Here is a 26,181-nt window from a genome sequence, read left to right on the forward strand (position 1 = left end):
AGCGATGGGCAGGGACAGGTATATACCGCAGGGCAAGAATTATAGCTGGGGGAAAGGAAATTATGATGCGATTAGGCAAGATTTAGGATGCGTAGGATGGGGAAGGAAACTGCAGGGGATGGGCACAATTGAAATGTGGAGCTTATTCAAGGAGCAGCTACTGTGTGTCCTTGATAAGTATGTACCTGTGAGGCAGGGAGGAAGTTGTCGAGCGAGGGAGCCGTGGTTTACTAAAGAAGTTGAAGCGCTTGTCAAGAGGAAGAAGAAGGCTTATGTTAGGATGAGACGTGAAGACTCAGTTAGGGCGCTTGAGAGTTACAAGCTAGCCAGGAAGGATCTAAAGGGAGAGCTAAGAAGAGCGAGGAGAGGACACGAGAAGTCATTGGCGGATAGGATCAAGGAAAACCCTAAGGCTTTCTATAGGTATATCAGGAATAAAAGAATGACTAGAGTTAGATTAGGGCCAATCAAGGATAGTAGTGGGAAGTTGTGTGTGGAATCAGAGGAGATAGGGAAAGCGTTAAATGAATATTTTTCGTCAGTATTTACAGTAGAGAAAGAAAATGTTGTCGAGGAGAATACTGAGATACAGACTACTAGGCTAGATGGGATTGAGGTTCACAAGGAGGAGGTGTTAGCAATTTTGGAAAGTGTGAAAATAGATAAGTCCCCTGGGCCAGATGGGATTTATCCTAGGATTCTCTGGGAAGCCAGGGAGGCGATTGCAGAGCCTTTGTCCTTGATCTTTATGTCGTCATTGTCGACAAGAATAGTGCCGGAAGACTGGAGGATAGCAAATGTTGTCCCCTTGTTCAAGAAGGGGAGTAGAGACAGCCCTGGTAATTATAGACCTGTGAGCCTTACTTCGGTTGTGGGTAAAATGTTGGAAAAGGTTATAAGAGATAGGATTTATAATCATCTTGAAAAGAATAAGTTCATTAGCGATAGTCAGCACGGTTTTGTGAAGGGTAGGTCGTGCCTCACTAACCTTATTGAGTTTTTCGAGAAGGTGACCAAACAGGTGGATGAGGGTAAAGCCGTGGATGTGGTGTACATGGATTTCAGTAAGGCGTTTGATAAGGTTCCCAACGGTCGGCTATTGCAGAAAATATGGAAGTATGGGATTGAAGGTGATTTAGAGCTTTGGATCAGAAATTGGCTAGCTGAAAGAAGACAGAGGGTGGTGGTTGATGGCAAATGTTCATCCTGGCGTTTAGTTACTAGTGTACCGCAAGGATCTGTTTTGGGGCCACTGCTGTTTGTCATTTTTATAAATGACCTGGATGAGGGTGTAGAAGGGTGGGTTCGTAAATTTGCGGATGACACGAAGGTCGGTGGAGTTGTGGATAGTGCCGAAGGAAGTTGTAGGGTACAGAGGGACATAGATAGGCTGCAGAGCTGGGCTGAGAGATGGCAAATGGAGTTTAATGCGGAAAAGTGTGAGGTGATTCACTTTGGAAGGAGTAACAGGAATGCAGAGTACTGGGCTAATGGGAAGATTCTTGGTAGTGTAGATGAGCAGAGAGATCTTGGTGTCCAGGTACATAAATCCCTGAAAGTTGCCACCCAGGTTAATAGGGCTGTTAAGAAGGCATATGGTGTGTTAGCTTTTATTAGTAGAGGGATCGAGTTTCGGAGCCACGAGGTCATGCTGCAGCTGTACAAAACTCTGGTGCGGCCGCACCTGGAGTATTGCGTGCAGTTCTGGTCACCGCATTATAGGAAGGATGTGGAAGCTTTGGAAAGGGTGCAGAGGAGATTTACTAGGATGTTGCCTGGTATGGAGGGAAGGTCTTACGAGGAAAGGCTGAGGGACTTGAGGTTGTTTTCGTTGGAGAGAAGGAGGAGGAGAGGTGACTTAATAGAGACATATAAGATAATCAGAGGGTTAGATAGGGTGGATAGTGAGAGTCTTTTTCCTCGGATGGTGATGGCAAACACGAGGGGACATAGCTTTAAGTTGAGGGGTGATAGATATAGGACAGATGTTAGAGGTAGTTTCTTTACTCAGAGAGTAGTAGGGGTGTGGAACGCCCTGCCTGCAACAGTAGTGGACTCGCCAACTTTAAGGGCATTTAAGTGGTCATTGGATAGACACATGGATGAAAATGGAATAGTGTAGGTCAGATGGTTTCACAGGTCGACGCAACATCGAGGGCCGAAGGGCCTGCACTGCGCTGTTATGTTCTATGTTCCAGAAGTGGAGCCATCAAATTGTAGAGTGCAGTGCATGTTGTCACGGAAGGAGTGGATGAGACTGAGGAGCTTCTGTGGACAGGCAATTTTTCCCAAAATCTTGTAGAGTCCTGCTCTGTTGATAGACCTCACTAAGGCATTCAACACTATAAAATAGCGGGTATGCTGTGTTCCCTACACTTCTGGCGTATGACGAGCATGTCCACAGTAGATCTGGCTTGGAAAGCACACTGTGCTTCCCTGTACACACTGCAAGTAAATGGAGTCTTTTAAGTATGACCCTAGTAAAGGCCTTCCCCATGACTGAGGAGTGAGGTGCCCCTCTAGTTGTTGGAGTCTCCTATGTTGCCTCTGTTTTTGTATAGTGTGATGATGTTGGCATCACGCATCTCCTGTGGAACAGACCCGACTTTCCAGCAGAGAAGGGACAGTTTTGATAAACCATAATTGTATTTATGCTCTATGAATACTCAGTATGCCATTCCCAAGACAAACCTTTTAAATTTACAGATGTCATTTTTTTTAAAAAGGAATTCTATAAAGTATTTGTATGTATCTAATTATGTAATAAATGTTCCTTGGTGACCAGATATTTTCTTTTACAACCTAGCAGTTTGAACTTTGATAGTACAATTCTTGATAATTATTTCTGTTTAAATGCAGGTGATTTGGTTTTTGGTTTGTATGCAACTGCAACTAATTGGTGCAACAGACTGTAAATGTTTTAATAAGGTTGCTATTTGATACATTTCTATACTGATGTGTAATACAATACAGCATTTTAAGGTATGTGTTTGCACCGACAATTCCAAGTGATGAGTTGCTTGTCTGAGGAAATGTTGAAATTTATTGATTTTCTGGGAAGAGAAATTGAAGAGTGAGTTAATCTCAGCCCACATTATGAACACAAAGTGAGGAAGGTTTAGAAGAATTTGCCTGGCTCCAATGTATGATATTTTTAACAAAGTGGGAGGAATAACTGGCATCTACCCAGCAATATGGAAAATTGCCCAGGTATGTCCTGTGCACAAAAAGCAGGACAAATGCAACCTGGCCAATTACCGCGCTATCAGTCTACTCCCAGTCATCAGCAAAGTGATGGAAGGGGTCGTCGACAGTGCTAGTGAGCGGCACTTGCTCAGCAATAAACTGCTCACTGACGCTCAGTTTGGGTTCAGCCGGCCACTCAGCTCCTGACCTCATTACAGCCTTGCTGCTTGACCGAAATTGATTGCGATGTTTTCCATACATTGGCATTTTATTATAGTATTCAATAGTTTGGCATTATTTGAGTAGAATGGAACAAATTAAAAGTTTTTATTGAAGGGGTATATTGGTGTTTTTGAAATTGAGTACTTTTATCTGTTATTTCTTCCTTTTCTGTACAGACATGCACGGAGACACTTCAGTCAAGCTGAGGGAGGACAACTGGATGAAGTGCGGCAAGTAATGGGTATGCTGGCTTTTCCCTCAGATACTCACATTTCACCTTATAAGGTAAGGGAGTTGATTTGTTCTCATTGTGGTTTTTGTGAAAAAAACAAATATCAGATCAGAACTTGAAATGCTACGTTTTAAAATGAGATCCTAATGGAAGTAATAATGATACCCTGAATATATTTGTGTAATAAAAATGAATTTATACCCATCAGATTTACAATCCATGAAAAAATTATATGAAAATAGTCTGTCCTGAGCCCCATTTTCTATGTTCACATTGTGATAGGGTACAGCACAGTCATCAGCGTGTGCAGCAACTCGTGGAAGGGAATATCTGAGATCGTACTACTGAGGGCCACTGTTATACGGAATCATAGAATAGTACAGCACAGAAAAAAGCCATTCAGCCCATCGGGTCTGCACCAACCATTTTGAAAAGCAGCCGTTGCTCCCATTCCCATGGTCTTCCTGCATATTTATTTTATCATTCTTTTGAGGAATGTGAGTGTCGCTGGCTAGGCCAGCATTTATTGCCCATACCTAATTGCCCTTGAGAAGGTGGGGGTAAGCTGTCTTCCTGAACCGCTGCAGTCCTTGGGGTATAGGTACACCCACAGTACTGTTAGGAAGGGATTTCCAGGATTTTGACCCTGTGACAGTGAAGGAATGGTGACATAGTTCCAAGTCAGGATGGTGTGTGACTTGGAGGGGAACATGCAAGTGGTGGTGTTCCCATGCATCTGCTGCCCTTGGCCTTCCAGTTGGTAGAGGTCGTGGGTTTGGAAGGTGCTGTCGAAAGAGCCTTAGTGAGTTGCTGCAGTGCATCTTGTAGATGGTACACACTGCTGTCACTGTGCATCGGTGATGGAGGGAGTGAATGTTGAAGGTGGTGGATGGGTGCCAAACAAGCTCACTGCTTTGTCCTGGATGGTGTCGAGCTTCTTGAGTGTTGTTGGAGCTGCACCCATCCAGGCAAGTGGAGAGTATTCCATTGCACACCTGACTTGTGCCTTGAAGATGGTGGACAGGCACTGGAGAGACAGGAGATGAGTTATTCACTGCAGAATTCCCAGCCTCTGACAGCTCTTGTAGCCATAGTATTTACGTAGCGACTCCAGTTCGGTTTCTGGTCAATGGTGATCCCCAGAAGATTGATCGTCAGAAATTCAGCGATGGTAATGCCATTGAACATCAAGGGGAGATGGTTAGATTCACTCTTGTTTGAGATGGTCATTGCCTGGCACTTGTGTGGTGTGAATTTTACTTGCCACTTATCAGCTCAAGCCTGGATTTTGTCCAGGTCTTACTGAACATGAACACGGGCTGCTTCAGTATCTGAGGAGTCGTGAATTTTGCTGAACATTGTGCAATCATCAGCGAACATTTCCACTTCTGACCTTTTAATGGACGGAAGGTCATTGATGAAACAGCTGAAGATGGTTGGGCCTAGGACATTACCCTAAGGAATTCCTGCAGTGATGTCCTGGGACTGAAATGACTGACTTCCAACAACCACAACCATCTTCCTTTGTGCTGGGTTTGACTCCAATCAACAGAGTTTTCCCCCTGATTCCCATTGACTCCGGTTTTCTTCAGGTTCCTTGATGCCATACTTGGTCAAATGCTGCTTTGATGTCAAGGGCAGTCACTCTCCCCTCACCTCTGGAGTTCAGCTCTTTTGTTGATGTTTGGACCAATGCTGTACTGGAACAGCTTGGCCAGGGGCATGGTTAGTTCTGGAGCAAAGGTCTTCCGTTCTATTGCTGGAATGCTGTCAGGGCCCATAGCCTTTGTAGTATCCAGTACCTTCAGCCGTTACTTGATATCACGTGGAGTGAATCGGATTGGCTGAAGTCAGGCACCTGTGATGTTGGGGACCTCAGGAGGAGGCTGAGATTGATTATCCACTCGGCACTTCTGGCTGAAGATGGATGCAAATGCTTCAGCCTAGTCCTTTGCACTGATGTGCAGGGCTCCCCCATTGTTGAGGATGGGGATATTTGTGGAGCCTCCTCCTCCTGTCAGTTGTTTAATTGTCCACCACCATTCACAACTGGATGTGGCAGGACAGCAGAGCTTATATCTGATCCATTGGTTGTAGGATCGCTTAGCCCTGTCTATTGCATGCTGCTTCCGCTGTTTGACTTGCAGGTATTCCTGTGTTGTAGATTCACCAGGCTGACACCTCGTTTTTAGGTATGCCTTGTGCTGCTCCTGGCATGCTCTCTTGCACTCTTCATTGAACCAGGGTTGATCCCCTGGCTTGGCGGTGGTGGTAGAGTGAAGGATATGCCGGGCCACGAGGTTACAGATTGTGATTGAATAAAATTCAGCTATTGCTGCTGATGGCCCACAGCGCCTCATGGATGCCCAGTTTTGAGTTGCTAGATCTGTTCTGAATCTATCTCATTTACCACGGTGATAGAACATAGAACAGTACAGCACAGTACAGGCCCTTCGGCCCACGATGTTGTGCCGAACCTTTAACCTACTCTAAGATCAAACTAACGACCTACCCTTCATTCTGCTATCATCCATGTACCTATCCAAGAGTCGCTTAAATGCCCCTAATGTATCTGCTTCTACTACCACCGCTGGCAGCGCATTCCAAGCACCCACCACTCTCTGTGTAAAGAACCTACCTCTGACATCTCCCCGAAACCTTCCTCCAATCACCCTAAAATTATGCCCCCTGGTGATAGCCCTTTCCACCCTGGGAAAAAGTCTCTGACTCTCCACTCTATCTATGCCTCTCATCATCTTGTACCCCTCTATCAAGTCACCTCTCATCCTTCTTCGCTCCAATGAGAAAATCCCTAGCTCTCTCAATCTTTCTTCGTAGGACATGCCCTCCAGTCCAGGCAGCATCCTGGTAAATCTCCTCTGCACCCTCTCTAAAGCTTCCACATCCTTCCTATAATGAGGCGACCAGAACTGAACACAATATTCCAAGTGTGGTCGAACCAGGGCCTTTTAGAGCTGCAGCATAACCTCGCGGCTCTTAAACTCAATCCTCCTGTTAATGAAAGCCAACACACCATACGCCTTCTTAACAACCCTATCAACTTGGGTGGCAACTTTGAGCGATCTATGGACATGGACCCCAAGATCCCTCTGTTCCTCCACACTACCAAGAATCCTGTCTTTAAGCCTGTATTCCGCATTCAAATTCGACCTTCCAAAATGAATCACTTCACACTTTTCCAGGTTGAACTCCATCTGCCACTTCTCAGCCCAGCTCTGCATCCTGTCAATGTCCCGTTGCAACCTACAACAGCCTTCCACACTATCCACAACTCCAGCAACCTTCGTGTCATCGGCAAACTTGCTAACCCAGCCTTCCACTTCCTCATCCAAGTCATTTATAAAAATCACAAAGAGCAGAGGTCCCAGAACAGATCCTTGTGGAACACCACTGGTCACCGAGCTCCATGCTGAATACTTTCCATCTACTACCACCCTCTGACTTCTATGGGCCAGCCAATTTTGTATCCAGACAGCCAACTTTCCCTGTATCCCATGCCTCCTTACTTTCTGAATGAGCCTACCATGGGGAACCTTATCAAACGCCTTGCTAATATCCATATCCACCACATCCACTGCTCTTCCTTCATCAATGTGTTTTGTCACATCTTCAAAGAATTCAATAAGGCTTGTGAGGCATGACCTGCCCCTCACAAATCCATGCTGACTGTCTCTAATCAAACCATGCTTTTCCAAGTAATCATAAATCCTGTCTCTCAGAATCCTCTCCAGTAATTTTCCCACTACCGACGTAAGACTGACTGGTCTATAATTCCCAGGGTTATCCCTATTCCCTTTCTTGAACAAGGGAACAACATTTGCCACCCTCCAATCATCTGGTACTACTCCAGTGGACAGTGAAGACGCAAAGATCATCGCCAAAGGCGCGGCAATCTCTTCCCTCGCTTCCCGTAATATCCTTGGGTATATCCCGTCTGGCCCCGGGGACTTATCTGTCCTCATATCATTCAAAATTTCCAGCACATCCTCCCTCTTAACCTCAACCTGTTCAAGCATATCAGCCTGTTCCACGCTGTCCTCACAAACGACCAGGTTCCTCTCACTAGTGAATACTGAAGCCATGTATTCATTTCGGATCTCCCCTACCACCTCCGACTCCAGGCACAAGTTCCCTTCACTATCCCTGATCGGCCCTACCCTCACGCTGGCCATCCTCCTGTTCCTCACGTAAGTGTAGAACACCTTGGGATTTTCCTTAATCCTACCCGCCAAGACTTTTTCATGTCCCCTTCTAGCTCTCCTAATTCCATTCTTCAGTTCCTTCCTGGCTATCTTGTAACCCTCTAGAGCCCTGGCTGATCCTTGCTTCCTCAACCTTAAGTAAGCTTCCTCTTGACTAGCTGTTCCACATCTCTTGTCATCCAAGGTTCCTTCACCCTACCATCCCTTCCCTGCCTCATCGGGACAAACCTATCCAGCAGTCGCAGCAAGTCCTCCATCAACAACCTCCACATTTCTGTCGTGCATTTCCCTGAGAACATCTGTTCCCAATTTATGCTCCCCAGTTCCTGCCTAATAGCATTGTAATTCCCCCTCCCCCAATTAAATATTTTCCCATCCCGTCTGCTCCTGTCCCTCTCCATGACTATAGTAAAGGTCAGGGAGTTGTGATCACTATCACCAAAATGCTCTCCCACCGAGAAATCTGCCACCTGGTCTGGTTCGTTGCCAAGCACCAAGTCCAACATAGTCTCCCCTCTAGTCGGCCTATCTATATATTGAGTCAGAAAACCTTCCTGGACACACCTGACAAAAACTGCTCCATCCAAACTATTTGCACTAAGGAAGTTCCAATCAATAGTAGGGAAATTGAAGTCACCCATGACAACAACCCTGTTACTTCTGCACCTTTCCAAAATCTGCCTCCCAATCTGTTCCTCCATGTCTCTGTTGCTATTGGGGGGTCTATAGAAAACTCCCAATAAAGTGACTGCTCCTTTCCTGTTTCTGACTTCCACCCATAATGACTCAGTAGACAAACCCTCCTCGACGACCTCCCTTTCTGCAGCTGTGATACTATCCCTGATTAACAATGCCACTCCCCCACCTCTTTTACCTCCCTCCCTATTCCTTTTGAAACATCTAAACCTTGGAACATCCAACATCCATTCCTGCCCTTGTGATATCCACGTCTCCGTAATGGCCACAACATCGTAGCTCCAAGTACTGATCCATGCTCTAAGTTCATCACCCTTATTCCTGGCACTTCTTGCGTTAAAATAGACACACTTCAACCCATCATACTGGCTGCAACTTTGCCCTGTCAACTGTCTAACCTTCTTCACAGACTCTCTGCACTCTGTATCTGCCTGTTCAACAGCTACCCCATCCACTGATCCGTGGCTCCGGTTCCCATCCCCCTGCCACGCAACGTGATGGTGGGTAACCGCAGTGTGAAGATGGGACTTCATCTCTACAAGGACTGTGCGGTGGTCAGTCCTACCAATACTGTCATGGACAGATGCATCTGCGACAGGTAGATTGGTGAGGACGAGGTCAAGTAGGATTTTCCCTCTTGTTGGTTCCCTCACTACCTGCCGCAGTCTAGCAGCTATGTCCTTTAGGACTCAGCCAGCTCTGTCAGTAGTGGTGCTACCGAGCCACTCTTGGTGATGAACATTGAAGTCCCCCACCCAGTACATTTTGTGCCCTTTCTACTCTCAGTGCTTCTTCCAATTGGTGTTCAACATGGGGAAGCACTGATTCATCAGCTGAGGGAGGGTGGTATGTGGTAATCAGCAGGAGGTTTCCTTGTCCATGATGTCATGACACTTCATGGGGTCTGGAGTCAATGTTGAGGGCTCCCAGGGCAATTCCCTCCCGACTATATACCACTGTGCATGCAGCATCTGTGGAGAGAGAAATAGAGTTAACATTTTAGGTTGATGGCATTAGCACAATTGAGAGGGATGACCTAAGTTCAGGAGACCAGGATGTAGAAGCAGTTTGGGTAGAGATGAGAAAGCATAAAGGCAAGAAGTCACTTGTGGGAGTGGTGTACAGGCCACCTAACATTAACCACACTGTAGGACGGGGTATAAAGGAAGAAATAATGGCAGCTTGTTAGAAAGGTACAGCGATAATTATGGGGGATTTTAACCTACATATAGACTGGAAAAATCAGGTGGGCAGAGGTAGCCTAGATGAGGAGTACATAGAATGTTTTCGGAATAATTTCTTGGAACAATACGTTCTGGAGCCAACCAGAGAGCAGGCTATACTGGACCTAATCTTGTGCAACGAAATAGGATTAATTAATGACCTCATGGTTAAGGCACCCCTCGGTAACAGCGATCACAATATGATTGAATTTTACGTTCATTTTGAGGGAGAGAAGTGTGGGTCCAAGGCTAGTATTTAAAACTTAAATAAGGGCAATTGTGAGGGCATGAAAGCAGAGCTAGCTAAAGTGAACTGGCAAATCAGGTTTAAGGATAGGTCAATAGAGATGCAGTGGCAGACATTTAAGGGGATATTTCAGAATGGACAGAATAGATGCATTTCAACAAGAGAGAAAAATTCCAAGGGGAGGACCCCCCATCCGTGGTTAACTAAAACAGTTCAAGATAGTATCAAACATAAGGAAAAAGACTATAATTGCGCAGGTTAGAAGATTGGACAGAATATAAAAAACAGCAAAGAATAACTAAAAGATTGGTAAGGTAAAGTTAGAGTATGAGAGAAAGCTAACTAGAAATATAAAGACAGTAAGAGTTTCTACAGATAGTTTAAAAAAGAGTTAACAAGGTGAGCCTTGGTCCTATAGAAAGTGAGTTTGGGAAATTAATAATGGATAATGAGATGGCAGATAAATTGAACAGATATTTTGCATTGGTCTTCACTAGTAGCATCCCAGTATTAGCTGCAAGTCAGGAAATGGAAGGGATGGAGGAACTGAAGAAAATTACAATCACCAGGGAAGTGGTGCTGAAAAAATTGTTGGAGCTGCAGGCTGACAAGTCGCCGGGTCCTGATGGACTTCATCCTAGCATGTTATAAGTGGCTAGTGAGATAGTTGATGTGTCAGTTTTAATTTTCCAAAATTCCCTAGATTCGGGGAAGGTTCTGTTAGATTGGAAAATAGCCAAAGTAACTCCTTTATTCAAAAAAGGAGGAAGACAGAAAGCAGGAAACTACAGGCCTGTACTGTGGATATAGGGGAACCGGTGGATGTATTGTACTTAGATTTCCAGAAGGCATTTGATAAGGTGCCACATCAAAGGTTATTGCAGAAAATAAAAGCTCATGTTGTAGGGGGTAACATATTGGCATGGAAAGAAGATTGGCTAGCTAACAGGAAACATAGAGTCGGCATAAATGGGTCATTTTCTGGTTGGCAAAATGTAACGAGTAGTGTGCCACTGGGATTTGTGCTGGGGCCACAACTTTTTACAATTTATATAAATGACTTAGATGAAGGGACCAAAGGTATGGTTGCTAAATTTGCTGATGACACAAAGATAGGTAGGAAAGTAAGAGGACATAGGGGGCTACAGAGGGATATAGATAGGTTAAATGAGTGGGCAAAGACCTGGCAAATGCAGTACAATGTGAGAAAGCCTGAAATTGTCCACTTTGGCAGGAAGAATGAAAAAGAAGCATATTATCTAAATGGTGAGAGATTGCAGAGCTCTGAGATGCAGAGGGATCTGGGTGTCCTAGTGCATGAATTGCAAAAGGTTAATATGCAGGTTTAGCAAGTAATTAAGGAAAGCTAATAGAATATTATCGTTTATCGTGAGGGGAATTGATTACAAAAGTAGGGAGGTTATGCTTCAGTTATACAGGGCATTGGTGACACCACATCTGGAGTACTGTGTACAGTACTGGTCGCCTTATTTAAGGAAAGATGTAAATGCATTGGAGGCAGTACAGAGAAGGCTTACTAGACTAATACCTAGAATGGGCGGGCTGTTTTACGAGGTAAGATTGGACAGGCTAGGCTTGTATCTGCTGGAATTTAGAAGAGTAAGAGGTTACTTGATTGAAACATATAAGATCCTGAGGGGTCTTGACAAGGTGGATGTGGAAAGGATGTTTCCCCTTGTGGGAGAATCTAGAACTAGGGGTCGCTCATTTGAGACATAGATGAGGAGAAATTTTTTCTCAGGATTGTGAGTCTTTGGAATTCTCTTTTCTCAAAAGGCAATGGAAGCAGAGTCTTTGAATATTTTTAAGGCAGAGGTAGATAGATTCTTGATAAGCAATGGGGTGGAAGGTTATCAGGGGCAGGTGGAAATGTATGTTCGTATGACCTTTCATCAGAACTGGGAAAAGTTAGAAATGTAATAGGGTTTTGAGCAAATGAAATGGAGGAAGGTGGGAAAAGAACAAAAGGGAATGTCCTTAATAGGGTGGAAGACAGGAGAAATCAAAAACATTGGTGGAAAGCTAAAGGGAGTGGTAATGGGACAGGTAAAGAAATAAAAGATGTGTCTAGAGGAGGTGTGAATGAATGAGGGTGATGAACAGCTGCCATCTTAAAGCAAAGAGAAGAGTAAAACTAAAATCTGTAACAAAAAAGGCAACAAAATGGGGGCACAGATTATAGTCTGAAATTGTTGAAATTGATATCGTGTCCAGAGGCTGCAAAGTGCCTACAAGAAAGATGAGGTTCTGTTCCTCTAGCTTGCATGGAGCCTCATTGGAATACTGCAGGAGGCCAAGGACAGAGAGGTCAGTGTACGAGCAACGCGGAGAATTAAAATGACAGACGACCAGAAGCTTGGGGTCACGCTTGCAGACTGAATGGAGGTGTTCTGCAGAGTGGTCACCCAATCTGTGTTTGGTCTCCCCAATGTAAAGCAAACTGCGTTGTGAGCAGCGAATACAGTGTACTATTTTTTCTGTTCTGGGATGTGAGCCTCACTGGCAAAGCCAGCATTTATTGACCATCCTTAATTTCCCTTCAAAAGGTGGTGGTGAGCCGTCATCTTGAATGTTTGCAGTCATAGTGCTGTTAGGAAGGCAATTCCAGGATTTTGATCCAGCGACAGTGAAGGAACGGCGATATAGTTCCAAGTCAGGATGGTGTGAGACTCGGAGGGTAACATGCAGGTGTTGTCATGCATCTGTTCCCCTTGTCCTATTAGGTGAAAGAGGTCACTGTTTTGAAAGGTGCTGTCGAAGGACCCTTGTCGAGTTGCTGCATTGCATCTTGTAGATGGTACACACTGCTGCCATTGTGCACAGGTGGTGAAGGGAGTGAATGTTTAAGGTGGTGGATAGGGTGCTGATCAAGCAGGCTGTTTTGTCTTGGATGGTACTGAGTTCCTTGCGTGTTGTTGGAGCTGCACTCATCTCGGCAAGTGGAGAAATATTCCATCACACTCCCGACTTATGCCTTGTAGATGGTGGACAGGCTTTGGGCAGTCAGGAGGTGAGTTACTCAGTGCAGAACTCCCAGCCTTTCACCAGCTTTTGTATCCATAGTATTTATATAGCTGCTCCAGTTAAGTTTCTGATCAATGGTAACTCCCAGGATGTTGATCCTGAGGTATTCAGCAATCCTAACGGGAAATGGTTAGATTCTTTGTCATTGGAGAGAGCCACTTGTGTAGCGCAGAAGTTACTTGCCACTTATCAGCCCAAGCCTGAATGTTGTCCAGGATTGCTCCATGCAAGCAGGGATTGTTTCAGTATCTGAGGAGTTGTGAATGGTACTGAATACTGTGTAATCGTCAGCAAACATCCCCACTTCTGACCTTGTATTGGACGGAAGGTCATTGATGAAGCAGCTGAAGATGGTTGGGTCTAGGGCACTATCCTGAGGAACTCCTGCAGCGATGTTTTGGGGCTGAGATGATTGGCTTTCAACAACCACAACCATCTTCCTTTGTGCGAGGTATGACCAGCCAGTGGAAGAGCTTTCCCCCTAATTCCCATTGAACTCAATTTAGCTAGGGCTGCTTGATGCCACACTCGGTCAATTGCTAACTTGATGTCAAGGGCAGTCACTCTCACCTCACCTCTGGAATTCAGCTTTGTCTATGTTTGGACCAAGGCTGCAATGAGGTCTGGAGCTGAGTGGCCCTGGCGGAACCTAAATTGAGCGTCGGTGAACAGATTGTTACTGAGCAAGTGCTGCTTGTTAGCACTGTTAACGACCCTTCTATCGCTTTGCTGATGATTGAGAGTAGATTGATGAGGCAGTAATTGGCCGGGTTGAATTTGTCCACAAAAATCAGGACAGCACATACCCGGGCAGTTTTACACATTGTCAGGCAGATGTCTGTGTTGGCCTACACTGGAACTGCTTGGTTAAGGGGTGATTAATTCTGGAGAACAAGTCTTCAGTACTGCAGCTGGGGTATTATTAAAGCCCATAGCCTTTGCTGTACCTTGCGCCTTCAGCCATTTTTTGATATCATGTGGGGTCATCGAATTGGCTGAAGAATTGCATCTATGATGTTGCAACCCTCAGAAGGAGACCTTGATGGATCATCCACTTGGCACTTCTGGCTGAAGATGATTGCAAATGCTACCTTTTGCACTGATTTGCTGGACATCCCATCATTGAGGATGGAGATGTTTTTGGAGCTTCCTCCTCCTGTCAGTTGGTTAATTGTCCACCACTATTTGCCACTGGATGTGCAGAGCTTTGATCTGATCTGTTGGTTGTGGGATCACTTAGTTCTGACTATAGCATGCTGCTTTCGCTGTTTGGCATCTTGTGTTGTCGCTTCACTAGGTTGGCACCTCATCTCTGGATGTGCCTGGTACGCTCTCCTTGGCATGCTCTCCTACACTGCTCATTGAATCAGGATTGGTCCCGTGGCTTGATGATAATAGTAGAGTGAGGGATATGCTGGGCCATGCGGCAACATGTTATGGTTGAATACAATTCTCGAGGGCAATTAGGGATGGGCAGTAAATGCTGGCCTTGCCAGCGATGCCCACATCCCGTGAATGAATAGAAAAAACCAACTCTGTTGCTGTTGATGGTGCCACACAACACAATGTGAAGATGGGACTTTGTCTCCACAAAGACTGTATGGCCTTAACTCCACTTTCCTGCTTGCCCCCCATAACCCTTGACTCCCTTGTAGATCAAAAATCTGTCTAACTCAGCCTTGAATATATTCAATGACCCAGCCTCTGCTGCTGTCTGGGGAAGAGAATTCCAAAGATTAACGACCCTCTGAGAGAAGAAATTCCTCCTCATCTCCGTCTTAAAAGGAAGACCTCTTATTTTGAAACTGTGCTCCTTAGATTCCCCCACGAGGGGAAACACCCTCTCGGAGTCTATCCTGTCAAGCCCCCTGTTACGACCAGGTGAGAAAGGTGTCTAGGGGTCCCTCTCAGCCTTCACCTGGTCTTACCATAACAGGGTCTAATTTTAAACACACCGTGTTTTTAGCCCCCCCCACCCCCCCCCCTTGGTGAATCCTTGTTCACTGCTTTCCAATTATAAGGCAAAGGAACCAGCACAAACAGGTTTTCTTAGGTTTAAAGAAAAGAAGGTTGAAAGTTATTAAACTTAAACTCTATTTCGATTGACGCCTACAGATACACGACGTGCCCATGCTAGCATGCATACGCGATACACACATGCAAATAGAGACAGAAAAGTGCAGAAGAAGAATTAAGTGGAAAGGTTTGAGGCAGTATCCGAAGAGGAGGAGTTACAGGAGTTCTTCGAGCTCACTGTAGAGTCCTTGATTCTTATTTATTTTATTTTATTTAGAGATACAGCACTGAAACAGGCCCTTCGGCCCACCGAGTCTGTGCCGACCAACAACCACCCATTTATACTAACCCTACACTAACCCCATATTCTCTACCACATCCCCACTATTCTCCTACCACCTACCTACACTAGGGGCAATTTACAATGGCCAATTTACCTATCGACCTGCAAGTCTTTTGGAGGTGGGAGGAAACCGGAGCACCCGGAGGAAACCCACGCAGACACAGGGATTGTAGGGAGATCTTGCTTTTCGTTGGGGCCCAGTATTATTATTAAGCCTTGTTCGCTGTAGGAGACTTTTCTCCCTTGGGGTTCGTGTGTCTTCAGTGGATTCAGACGCTTGTGAGAAAGAGATGGGAGCAGACAGGAGAGATCTTCTCAGTCCAGGAGCAAACAGTCTTTGAGCTCAAACGCTCTGTGGCTAGTTCAAAAGACCCCTGGAACAGCCAGTTAGTCATGTGAGCAGCTGGTCCAACCAGTCCTGGCCTCGATGGATTGCATCACCCCAGCAGGCCCTGGAATCTGCTTCCCCACCCCCTCACTGTCCGGTGATCAACATACATTGTGGGTTGAATGTGTCAGGGAATGGTCCTTTATCTACACAAGCACCGTCTGTTAATATGCAAATGTCTTTTCCAGCCACGGCTGATCTGTTTAACAAGTCATTTCCTTGCTCCAGTAACAGTTTAAAATCAATGTTCATGACAAAATTAATGTGCCTCATTCTGAGCAGGTGGGGGCCTAACATTACACCCTTCAGAATCTTTCATGTTTCAATAAGAATACCTCTTTCTTCTAAACTCCAGTTAGTATAGGCCCAACCAGCTCAGCCTTTCCTCATAAGACAACCCCTTCATCCCAGGAATCAGCCTAGTTAACCACCTCTGAACTGCTTCCAGTGCAAGTATAATCCCTCCTTAAGTAGGAAGATCAAAACTGTACGCAGTACTGCAGGGGCTGTATTTTGTTCTGGAGGCGGTGCTCCTGGTGCCAGGCCAGAAAGTCGGGGGGGGTGGGAATCCCCGCCTCTGCCTTTCCCGCCCTTTAAAGGGACTTTAAAGAAACAGGGATCCTGCCTCCGAGAGCTGCTGGCCAATCACCGGGAGCGGTGCCTACTGCTGATACTGCAGAGCCTCGGACCCAGGTCCAGTGGTGGAACCCCAGAACAGAGGTAGGTGAGGCGAGGTCGCTGGCCCAGTCCACAGGCCCTGCCGAGGGGTGGTGAGGGGTGGTCGTTTATCTAGCGGGAGGGAAATCCTGGGTGGTAAAGTTGTTCCTGATGGGTGTCCTCCAAGGCCCACTTAAGGGCCTCAATTTACCTCTGGGTGGGAAGGCTGTCATCGGCCTAACCCGCCCCCAGTAAGTTAGCTGGGCAACGTGTAGGGGACAGGTCCGCTGCCCTGACCACACCACAACCCACCGCCCCCCCCCCCCCCACCCCATCACCCATCCCGATTCTCTGTGCCGCACCCCCCAACCCCGGCCTCGAGGGGGGCCGTAAAATCCATCCCTAGGTGTGCTTTCACTAAGGCTCTGTACAATTGTAGCAAGACTTACCTATTTTTATACTCAATCCCCCTTGCAATAAATGCCGACATTCCATTTGCCTTCCTGTTACGATCAAGTGAGGAGGAGTCGAAGGGCTTCCCTCTTTTCCCTCTTCCTGTTTGACCACAACAGGTTTAATTCTTTCTTAAAGTGGAGGTACTGGCCAATTTAGTAAGTGCTTGATTACTTACTTGCTATGATCACAACAAGAACCAATCGGACAGGTTTTCTGAAGTTAACAAAGAAAGAGGTTAACGTTATTGTACCTCAACCGAACTAATAAAATAATAAACAAGTCAACTTGCACTCTCACACACGCTAGAGGTTTACACACGCACAAATAGGTTACAGAGTGAGGAAAGTTAGATTGGTTGAGTTTGAGTCCATAAAAACAAGGTATACACTCTCTGGAGTTTAGTGTTTCGGCTGACTTCCAGATGAATTCAGTGGTCCTGAGACTTTTAGTTTGAAGAGGTAGATGACTGGTTGGGTGAGTCTCTGGGAGACAGCGATGCAGATGATATTCTCCAAAGTGGTTTCTGGTTGTAGCCCAGAGTATGCAAAGGTGGTCAACAAGTAAGATTTTAAAGCTTTCAAGCTAGAATGGAGAGAGACAGACAGAGAGAAAGGGGGGGGGGGGGGGGGCGTTTACGGGGAGTCACTTAGGGTCTGCTCATGTCAGTCCAGTTGCTTCTCTGCTGCAGTGAAAAACACCTTAAAAAAAATGGGTAAGTGCTTATCACATGACAGTCACTCAGTGATTTAAACATAGTAGTTAGCAGTATTTCTCTGCTTGCTGAAAAGAACAGGCAGTTCCTTTTAAACTTCCTGGGTCTTGGTTCTTGATGGAAAATTAGCAGACATTTTGTCTCCCTCCTCACAATCTTTTGCAATGTAGGATACAGTGTAGCAAACTGCCGGCAGTCATCCTGTTTTAAATGTTCTTTTTAAATTTCTTTAATCTCCAGTCAGGGGACAAGGGTTCAAAACCCACCATGACAACTGGTGGAATTTAAATTCAGTTAATCTGGAATTGAAAGCTAATCTCAGGAATGGTGCCACGAAGCTATCATCGATTGTTGTAAAAACCCATTTGGTTCACTAATGTCCTTTTCAGAAGGAAATCTGCCATCCATATGTGGTCTGGCCTACATGTAATTTCAGACCCATAGCATTATGGTTGACTCTTAACTGCCCTCTGAAATGGCCGAGCATTCCACTCAGTTGTACAGGGAAATTAGGGATGGGCAACAAATGCTGGCCTTGCCAGTGATGCCCACATCCCATGAATTTTTTTTTTTAAATGAGACAATCAACCAATATTCACTATGAGACATTGACTCCTACTTCGACTGCGCTTCTCATAATCTGTTACCTATGAGGACTCCATTCCATTCTCCCAGTTTCGCCGTCTCCATCGCATCTGATATGTATTCAGTTTTCTTAGGATTCTTCCCCCCAACCTGATTGACAGGTCTCTCAACCTTGTCTGTCCTATTTCCCGCACTTCTGCTCTTCTCCCCTTACTGAATCATGTTAGTGTTCCCCTTGTCCTCATCTACCACCCCATCAGCCTCCATATACACAAGATCATCCTCTGCCATTTCCGCCACCTCCAACGTGCAGCCACAACCAAACCACCATCCCCCCCCCCCCACCAAACCCGCTTTCAGCATTCCGAAGGTACTGTTTCTTCCCCAACAGCCTGGTTCACTGCTCAGTCACCCCCAGCTGCCCCTCTCCTTCCCATGCAAGTGCAGGAGATACAACACTGCCCTTTCGCCTCCTCTCTCCTTACCACAAATACTACTTCCAGGTGAAACAGCAATTTGTGCACTTTTTTCAATTTAATATACTGTATTTGCTGCTCACGATGCAGTCTGCTGTACATTGGAGTGACCAAACAAAGATTGGATGACCACCTTGCAGAACAAAGAACAGTATAGCACGGGAACAGGCCATTTGGCCCTCCAAGCCTGTGCCGATCATGATGCCTGTCTAAACTAAAACCTTCTGCACTTCCGGGGTCCGTATCCCTCTATTCCCATCCTATTCATGTATTTGTCAAGATGCCTCTTAAACGTCGCGATCGTACCTGCTTCCACAACCTGCCCGGGCAGCAAGTTCCAGGCACTCACCACCCTCTGTGTAAAAAATACTTGCCTCGCACATCCCCTCTAAACTTTGCCCCTCGCACCTTAAACCTATGTCCCCTAGTAACTGACCCTTACACCCTGGGAAAAGGTTTCTGACTATCCGCTCTGTCCATGCCACTCATAACTTTGTAAACCTCTATCAGGTCGCCCCGCCACCTCTGTCGTTCCAGTGAAAACAATCCGAGTTTATCCAACCTCTCCTCATAGCTAATACCCTCCAGACCAGGCAACATCCTAGTAAACCTCTTCTGTACCCTCTCCAAAGACTCCACATCCTTCTGGTAGTGTGGTGACCAGAATTGCACGCAATATTCCAAGTGTGGCCTAACTAAGGTTCTGTACAGCTGCAGCATGATTTGCCAATTATTATACTCTATTCCCCAACCGATGAAGGCAAGCATGCCGTATGCCTTCTTGACTACCTTATCCACCTGACTTTCAGTGATCTGTGGACCTGTACGCCCAGATCTCTCTGCCTGTCAATACTCCTAAGGGTTCTGCCAGTTACTGTATGCTTCCCACCTGTATTAGACCTTCCAAAATGCATTACCTCACATTTGTCCGGATTAAACTCCATCTGCCATTTTTCTGCCCAAGTCTCCAACCGATCTATATCCTACTGTATCCTCTGACAATCCTCATCACTGTCCGCAACTCCACCAACCTTTGTGTTGTCCGCAAACTTACTAATCAGATCAGCTACATTTTCCTCCAAATCATTTATATATACTACAAACAGCAAAGGTCCCAGCACTGATCCCTGCGAAACACCACTAGTCACAGCCCTCCATTCAGAAAAGCACCCTTCCACTGCTACCCTCTGTCTTCTATGACCGAGCCAGTTCTGTATCCATCTTGCCAGCTCACCTCTGATCCCGTGTGACTTCACCTTTTGTACCAGTGTGCCATGAGGGACCTTGTCAAAGGCTTTACTGAAGTCCATAGAGACAATATCCACTGCCCTTCCTTCATCAATCATCTTCGTCATTTCCTCAAAAAACTCGATCAAGTTAGTGAGACATGACCTCCCCTTCACAAAACCATGCTGTCTCTCGCTAATAAGTTCATTTGTTTCCAAATGGGCGTAAATCCTGTCCCGAAGAATCCTCTCCAATAATTTCCCTACCACTGATGTAAGGCTCACCGGCCTGTAATTTCCTGGATTATCCTTGCTACCCTTCTTAAACAAAGGAAAAACATTGGCTATTCTCCAGTCCTCTGGGACCTCACCTGCAGCCAATGAGGATACAAAGATTTCTGTCAAGGCCCCAGCAATTTCTTTCCTTGCCTCCCTCAGTATTCTGGGGTAGATCCCATCAGGCCCTGGGGACTTATCTGCCTTTAATGTTTTTCAAGACGCCCAACACCACCTCCTTTTTGATATCGACATGACCCAGACCATCTACACTCCCTTCCCTAGACTCATCATCCACCAAGTCCTTCTCTTTGGTGAATACTGATGCAAAGTACTCATTTAGTACCTCACCCATTTCCTCTGGCTCCACGCATAGATTCCCTCCTCTGTCCTTGAGTGGGCCAACCCTTTCCCTGGCTACCCTCTTGCTCTTTATATACGTATAAAAAGCCTTGGGATTCTCCTTAATCCTGTTTGCCAATGACTTTTCATGACCCCTTTTAGCCCTCCTGACTACTTGCTTAAGTTCCTTCCTACTTTCTTTATATTCCTCAAGGGCTTTGTCTGTTCCCAGCCTTCTAGCCCTTATGAATGCTTCCTTTTTCTTTTTGACTAGGCTCACAATATTGCTCGTTAGCCAAGGTTCCTGAAACATGCCAATCTTATCCTTCTTCCTCACAGGAACATGCTGGTCCTGGATTCTAATCAACTGACGTTTGAAAGACTCCCACATGTCAGATGTTGATGTACCCTCAAACAGCCGCCCCCAATCTAAATTCTTCAGTTCCTGCCTAATATTGTTCTAATTAGCCTTCCACCGAGGACTACTCTTATCGTTATCCACAAGTACCTTAAAACTTACGGAATTATGGTCACTGTTCCCGAAATGCTCCCCTACTGAAACTTCGACCACCTGGCCGGGCTCATTCCCCAATACCAGGTCCAGTACGGCCCCTTCCCTAGTTGGACTATCTACATATTGTTACATAAGCACTTTGGTGATAGTGATCACAATTCGGTTAGGTTTACCTTAGCGATGGGCAGGGACAGGTATATACCGCAGGGCAAGAATTATAGCTGGGGGAAAGGAAATTATGATGCGATTAGGCAAGATTTGGGATGCGTAGGATGGGGAAGGAAACTGCAGGGGATGGGCACAATCGAAATATGGAGCTTATTCAAGGAGCAGCTACTGCGTGTCCTTGATAAGTATGTACCTGTCAGGCAGGGAGGAAGTTGTCGAGCGAGGGAGCCGTGGTTTACTAAAGAAGTTGAAGCGCTTGTCAAGAGGAAGAAGAAGGTTTATGTTAGGATGAGACATGAAGGCTCAGTTAGGGCGCTTGAGAGTTACAAGCTAGCCAGGAAGGATCTAAAGGGAGAGCTAAGAAGAGCAAGGAGAGGACACGAGAAGTCATTGGCGGATAGGATCAAGGAAAACCCTAAGGCTTTCTATAGGTATATCAGGAATAAAAGAATGACTAGAGTTAGATTAGGGCCAATCAAGGATAGTAGTGGGAAGTTGTGTGTGAAATCGGAGGAGATAGGGGAAGCGTTAAATGAATATTTTTCGTCAGTATTTACAGTAGAGAAAGAAAATGTTGTCGAGGAGAATACTGAGATACAGACTACTAGGCTAGATGGGATTGAGGTTCACAAGGAGGAGGTGTTAGCAATTTTGGAAAGTGTGAAAATAGATAAGTGCCCTGGGCCAGATGGGATTTATCCTAGGATTCTCTGGGAAGCCAGGGAGGAGATTGCAGAGCCTTTGTCCTTGATCCTTATGTCGTCATTGTCGACAGGAATAGCGCCGGAAGACTGGAGGATAGCAAATGTTGTCCCCTTATTCAAGAAGGAGAGTAGAGACAGCCCTGGCAATTATAGACCTGTGAGCCTTACTTCGGTTGTGGGTAGAATGTTGGAAAAGGTTATAAGAGACAGGATTTATAATCATCTTGAAAAGAATAAGTTCATTAGCGCTAGTCAGCACGGTTTTGTGAAGGGTAGGTCGTGCCTCATAAACCTTATTGAGTTTTTCGAGAAGGTGACCAAACAGGTGGATGAGGGTAAAGCAGTGGATGTGGTGTATATGGATTTCAGTAAGGCGTTTGATAAGGTTCCCCACGGTAGGCTATTGCAGAAAATACGGAAGTATGGGGTTGAAGGTGATTTAGAGCTTTGGATCAGAAATTGGCTAGCTGAAAGAAGACAGAGGGTGGTGGTTGATGGCAAATGTTCATCCTGGAGTTTAGTTACTAGTGGTGTACCGCAAGGATCTGTTTTGGGGCCACTGCTGTTTGTCATTTTTATAAATGACCTGGAAGAGGGTATAGAAGGGTGGGTTAGTAAATTTGCGGATGACATGAAGGTCGGTGGAGTTGTGGATAGTGCCGAAGGATGTTGTAGAGTACAGAGGGACATAGATAGGCTGCAGAGCTGGGCTGAGAGATGGCAAATGGAGTTTAATGCGGAAAAGTGTGAGGTGATTCACTTTGGAAGGAGTAACAGGAATGCAGAGTACTGGGCTAATGGGAAGATTCTTGGTAGTGTAGATGAACAGAGAGATCCCTGAAAGTTGCTACCCAGGTTAATAGGGCTGTTAAGAAGGCATATGGTGTGTTAGCTTTTATTAGGAGGGGGATCGAGTTTCGGAGCCACGAGGTCATGCTGCAGCTGTACAAAACTCTGGTGAGGCCGCACCTGGAGTATTGCGTGCAGTTCTGGTCACCGCATTATAGGAAGGATGTGGAAGCTTTGGAAAGGGTGCAGAGGAGATTTACTAGGATGTTGCCTGGTATGGAGGGAAGGTCTTACGAGGAAAGGCTGAGGGACTTGAGGTTGTTTTTGCTGGAGAGAAGGAGGAGGAGAGTTGACTTAATAGAGACATATAAGATAATCAGAGGGTTAGATAGGGTGGGTAGTGAGAGTCTTTTTCCTCGGATGGTGATGGCAAACACGAGGGGACATAGCTTTAAGTTGAGGGGTGAAAGATATAGGACAGATGTCAGAGGTAGTTTCTTTACTCAGAGAGTAGTAGGGGCGTGGAACGCCCTGCCTGCAACAGTAGTAGACTCGCCAACTTTAAGGGCATTTCAGTGGTCATTGGATAGACATATGGATGAAAATGGAATAGTGTAGGTCAGATGGTTTCACAGGTCGGCGCAACATCGAGGGCCAAAGGGTCTGTCCTGCGCTGTAATGTTCTAATTCTAAAAAAAGAAGCCCTCCTGGATGCTCCTTACAAATTCTGCCCCATCCAAGCCCCTAGCACTAAATGAGTCCCAGTCAATATAGGGGAAATTAAAATCACCCACCACAACAACCCTGTTGCTTTTACATCTTTCCATTCTCTGTCTACATATCTGTTCCTCTATTTCCCGCTGGCTGTTGGGAGGCCTGTAGTAAACTCCCAACATTGTGACTGCACCCTTCCTATTCCTGAGCTCTACCCATATTGCCTCGCTGCATGAGCCCTCTGAGGTGTCCTCCTGCAGTACAGCTGTGTTATTCGAGTCATAGAGAGATACAGCACTGAAACAGGCCCTTCGGTCCACCGAGACTGTGCCGACCAACAACCACCCATTTATACTAATCCTACATTAATCCCATTTTCCCTACCACATGCCCACCATTCTCCTACCACCTACCTACCTACACTCGAGGCAATTTACAATGGCCAATTTACCTATCAACCTGCAAGTATTTGGCTGTGTGAGGAAACCGGAGCACCCGGCGGAAACCCACGCAGTCACAGGGAGAACTTGCAAACTCCGCACAGGCAGTACCCAGAACCGAACCCGGGTCGCTGGAGCTGTGAGGCTGCGGTGCTAACCACTGTGCCACCCTTTATTCTCCTTAACCAGTAATGCAACTCCCCCACCTCTTTTATATCCCGCTTGAAGCATCTAAATCCCGGAACATTTAGCTGCCAATCCTGCCCTTCCCTCAACCAAGTCTCTGTAATAGCAAGAACATCATAGTTCCAAGTACTAATCCAAGCTCTAAGTTCATCTGCCTTACCTGTTATATTTCTTGCATTGAAACAAATGCACTTCAGACCACCAGTCCCGCTGTGCTCAGCAACATCTCCCTGCCTGCTCTTCCTCTCAGTCTTAACTGGCCTTATTCACTAGTTCCCCTTCAGTTATTTCACCTGCTGACCTACTGCTCTGGTTCCCATCTCCCTGCCACACTAGTTTAAACCCTCCCGAGTGACGCTCGCAAACCTCGCAGCCAGGATATTTGTGCCCCTCGAGTTTAGATGCAACCCGTCCTTCTTGTACAGGTCCCACCTGTCCCGGAAGAGATCCCAATGATCCAGATGTCTGAAACCCTCCCTTCTACACCAGCTGTTTAGCCACATGTTTAGCTGCACTATCTTCCTATTTCTAGCCTCACTGGCATGTGGCACAGGGAGTAATCCCGAGATTACAACCCTAGAGGTCCTGGTTTTAACTTACTACCGAACTCCCTGAACTCCCCCTGTAGGACCTCGTCACTCTTCCTGCCTGTGTCGTTAGTACCAATGTGTACCACAACCTCTGGCTGTTCACCCTCCCCCTTCAGAATGCCCCCTGCCCGTTCAGAGACATCCTTGACCCTGGCAACAGGGAGGCAACATACCATCCTGGAGTCTCTTTCACGCCTATCTGTGCCCCTGACTATACAGTCCCCTATAACTATTGCTCTTCTGCACTTGGTCCCTCCCTGCTGAACAACAGTGCCAGCCGTGGTGCCACTGCTCTGGCTGCTGTTGTTTTCCCCTGATAGGCCATCCCCCCCAACAGTATCCAAAACGGTATACTTGTTAGAGAGGGGGATAGCCACAGGGGATTCCTGCACTGACTGCCTGCCCCTTCTAGCGGTCTCCCATCTCTCTGCCTGCACCTTGGGTGTAACCACGTCTCTAAAACTCCTGTTTATGATGCTTTCTGCCACCTGCATGCTCCTAAGTGCATCCAATTGCTGCTCCAACTGATCCATGCGGTCTGTGAGGAGCTACAGTTGGGTACACTTCCTGCAGATGTAGTTGTCAGGACCGCTGGAAGCGTCACGGACCTCCCACATCTCACAGGTGAAGCACTTTACCCTCTAACTGACGTTTCTAGCACTAACTAATAAATTAATTTAAAATAAATACTTATTAAATCCTCCATTCAGTCTGTAAGTGTGACCCTGAGCTTCTGGTCGCCTGTCATTTTAATTCTGCACCTTGCTCGTACACTGACCTCTCAGTCCTTGGCTTCCTGCAGTGTTCCAATGAAGCTCAACACAAGCTCAAGGAACAGCACCTCTTTCTTTTAGGCAATTTACAGCTTTTCAGACGCAATATCGAGTTCAATAATTTCAGATTGTGATCTCTACCCCTGTTTTGTTCTTTGTCTTTGCAGGTTTTGGTTTTGCACTCATTTTTCTCTTGGTTTTGCTATCAGGTGGCAGCTGTCTACCATCCGGCCGCTCACACCTCTACCAAACACAGCTTTTGTTTCTTAAGTTGTTCCGTTACCACTCCCTTTGCACCACCAACTCTTTTCTCATTTAATCTGTCCTGGCTTCCACTCCATCATAGATCTTCCCTTTTGTTCTTTTTTCCACCTTGTCCCCTTTCACTTGTGCAAAACCTATTACATCTCTAACTGGTCCCTGTTCTGATGAAAGCTCATCAACCTGAAATGTTAATTCTGTTTCTCTCTCCACAGATGCTGCCTGACCTGCCGTGTATTTCCAGCATTTTCTGTTTTTATTTGTGCCTTTCCCCCTCCATCTGTACTTTCAAAAGCTACTTAAATAAAACTCTCTCTTTCACCATGCTTTCAGCATCTCCCACTTTCTGTTTCCCTTTCTTCCTTGTGGCTTTCATTTTTCATCTGTTCTGTGTTGCACTTTTGAGTTGTCGAGCTGTAGAAACAGGTGTAGTTGTTTTCTTTTTGTGAATGCCTTGAAACCTGAAGTTTGGGAGCAGGTTTTATTTTCAT

The 26,181-nt window shown here is 46.0% G+C and overlaps 1 protein-coding gene across 1 annotated transcript in view; it reads left to right on the forward strand.

Annotated features, from left to right (window-relative positions):
* maea (macrophage erythroblast attacher, E3 ubiquitin ligase) overlaps window positions 1-26,181 on the forward strand; it is a 213,211-nt gene that overhangs the window by 176,534 nt on the left and 10,496 nt on the right. Inside the window, exon 7 of the mRNA XM_068029542.1 lies at window positions 3,585-3,693. Coding sequence (XP_067885643.1) covers window positions 3,585-3,693 — 109 coding nt within the window. The remainder of the gene's footprint in view (window positions 1-3,584; window positions 3,694-26,181) is intronic.

This window comes from Heterodontus francisci, chromosome 1 (assembly GCF_036365525.1).
Source record: "Heterodontus francisci isolate sHetFra1 chromosome 1, sHetFra1.hap1, whole genome shotgun sequence".
Classification (NCBI taxonomy): domain Eukaryota; kingdom Metazoa; phylum Chordata; class Chondrichthyes; order Heterodontiformes; family Heterodontidae; genus Heterodontus; species Heterodontus francisci.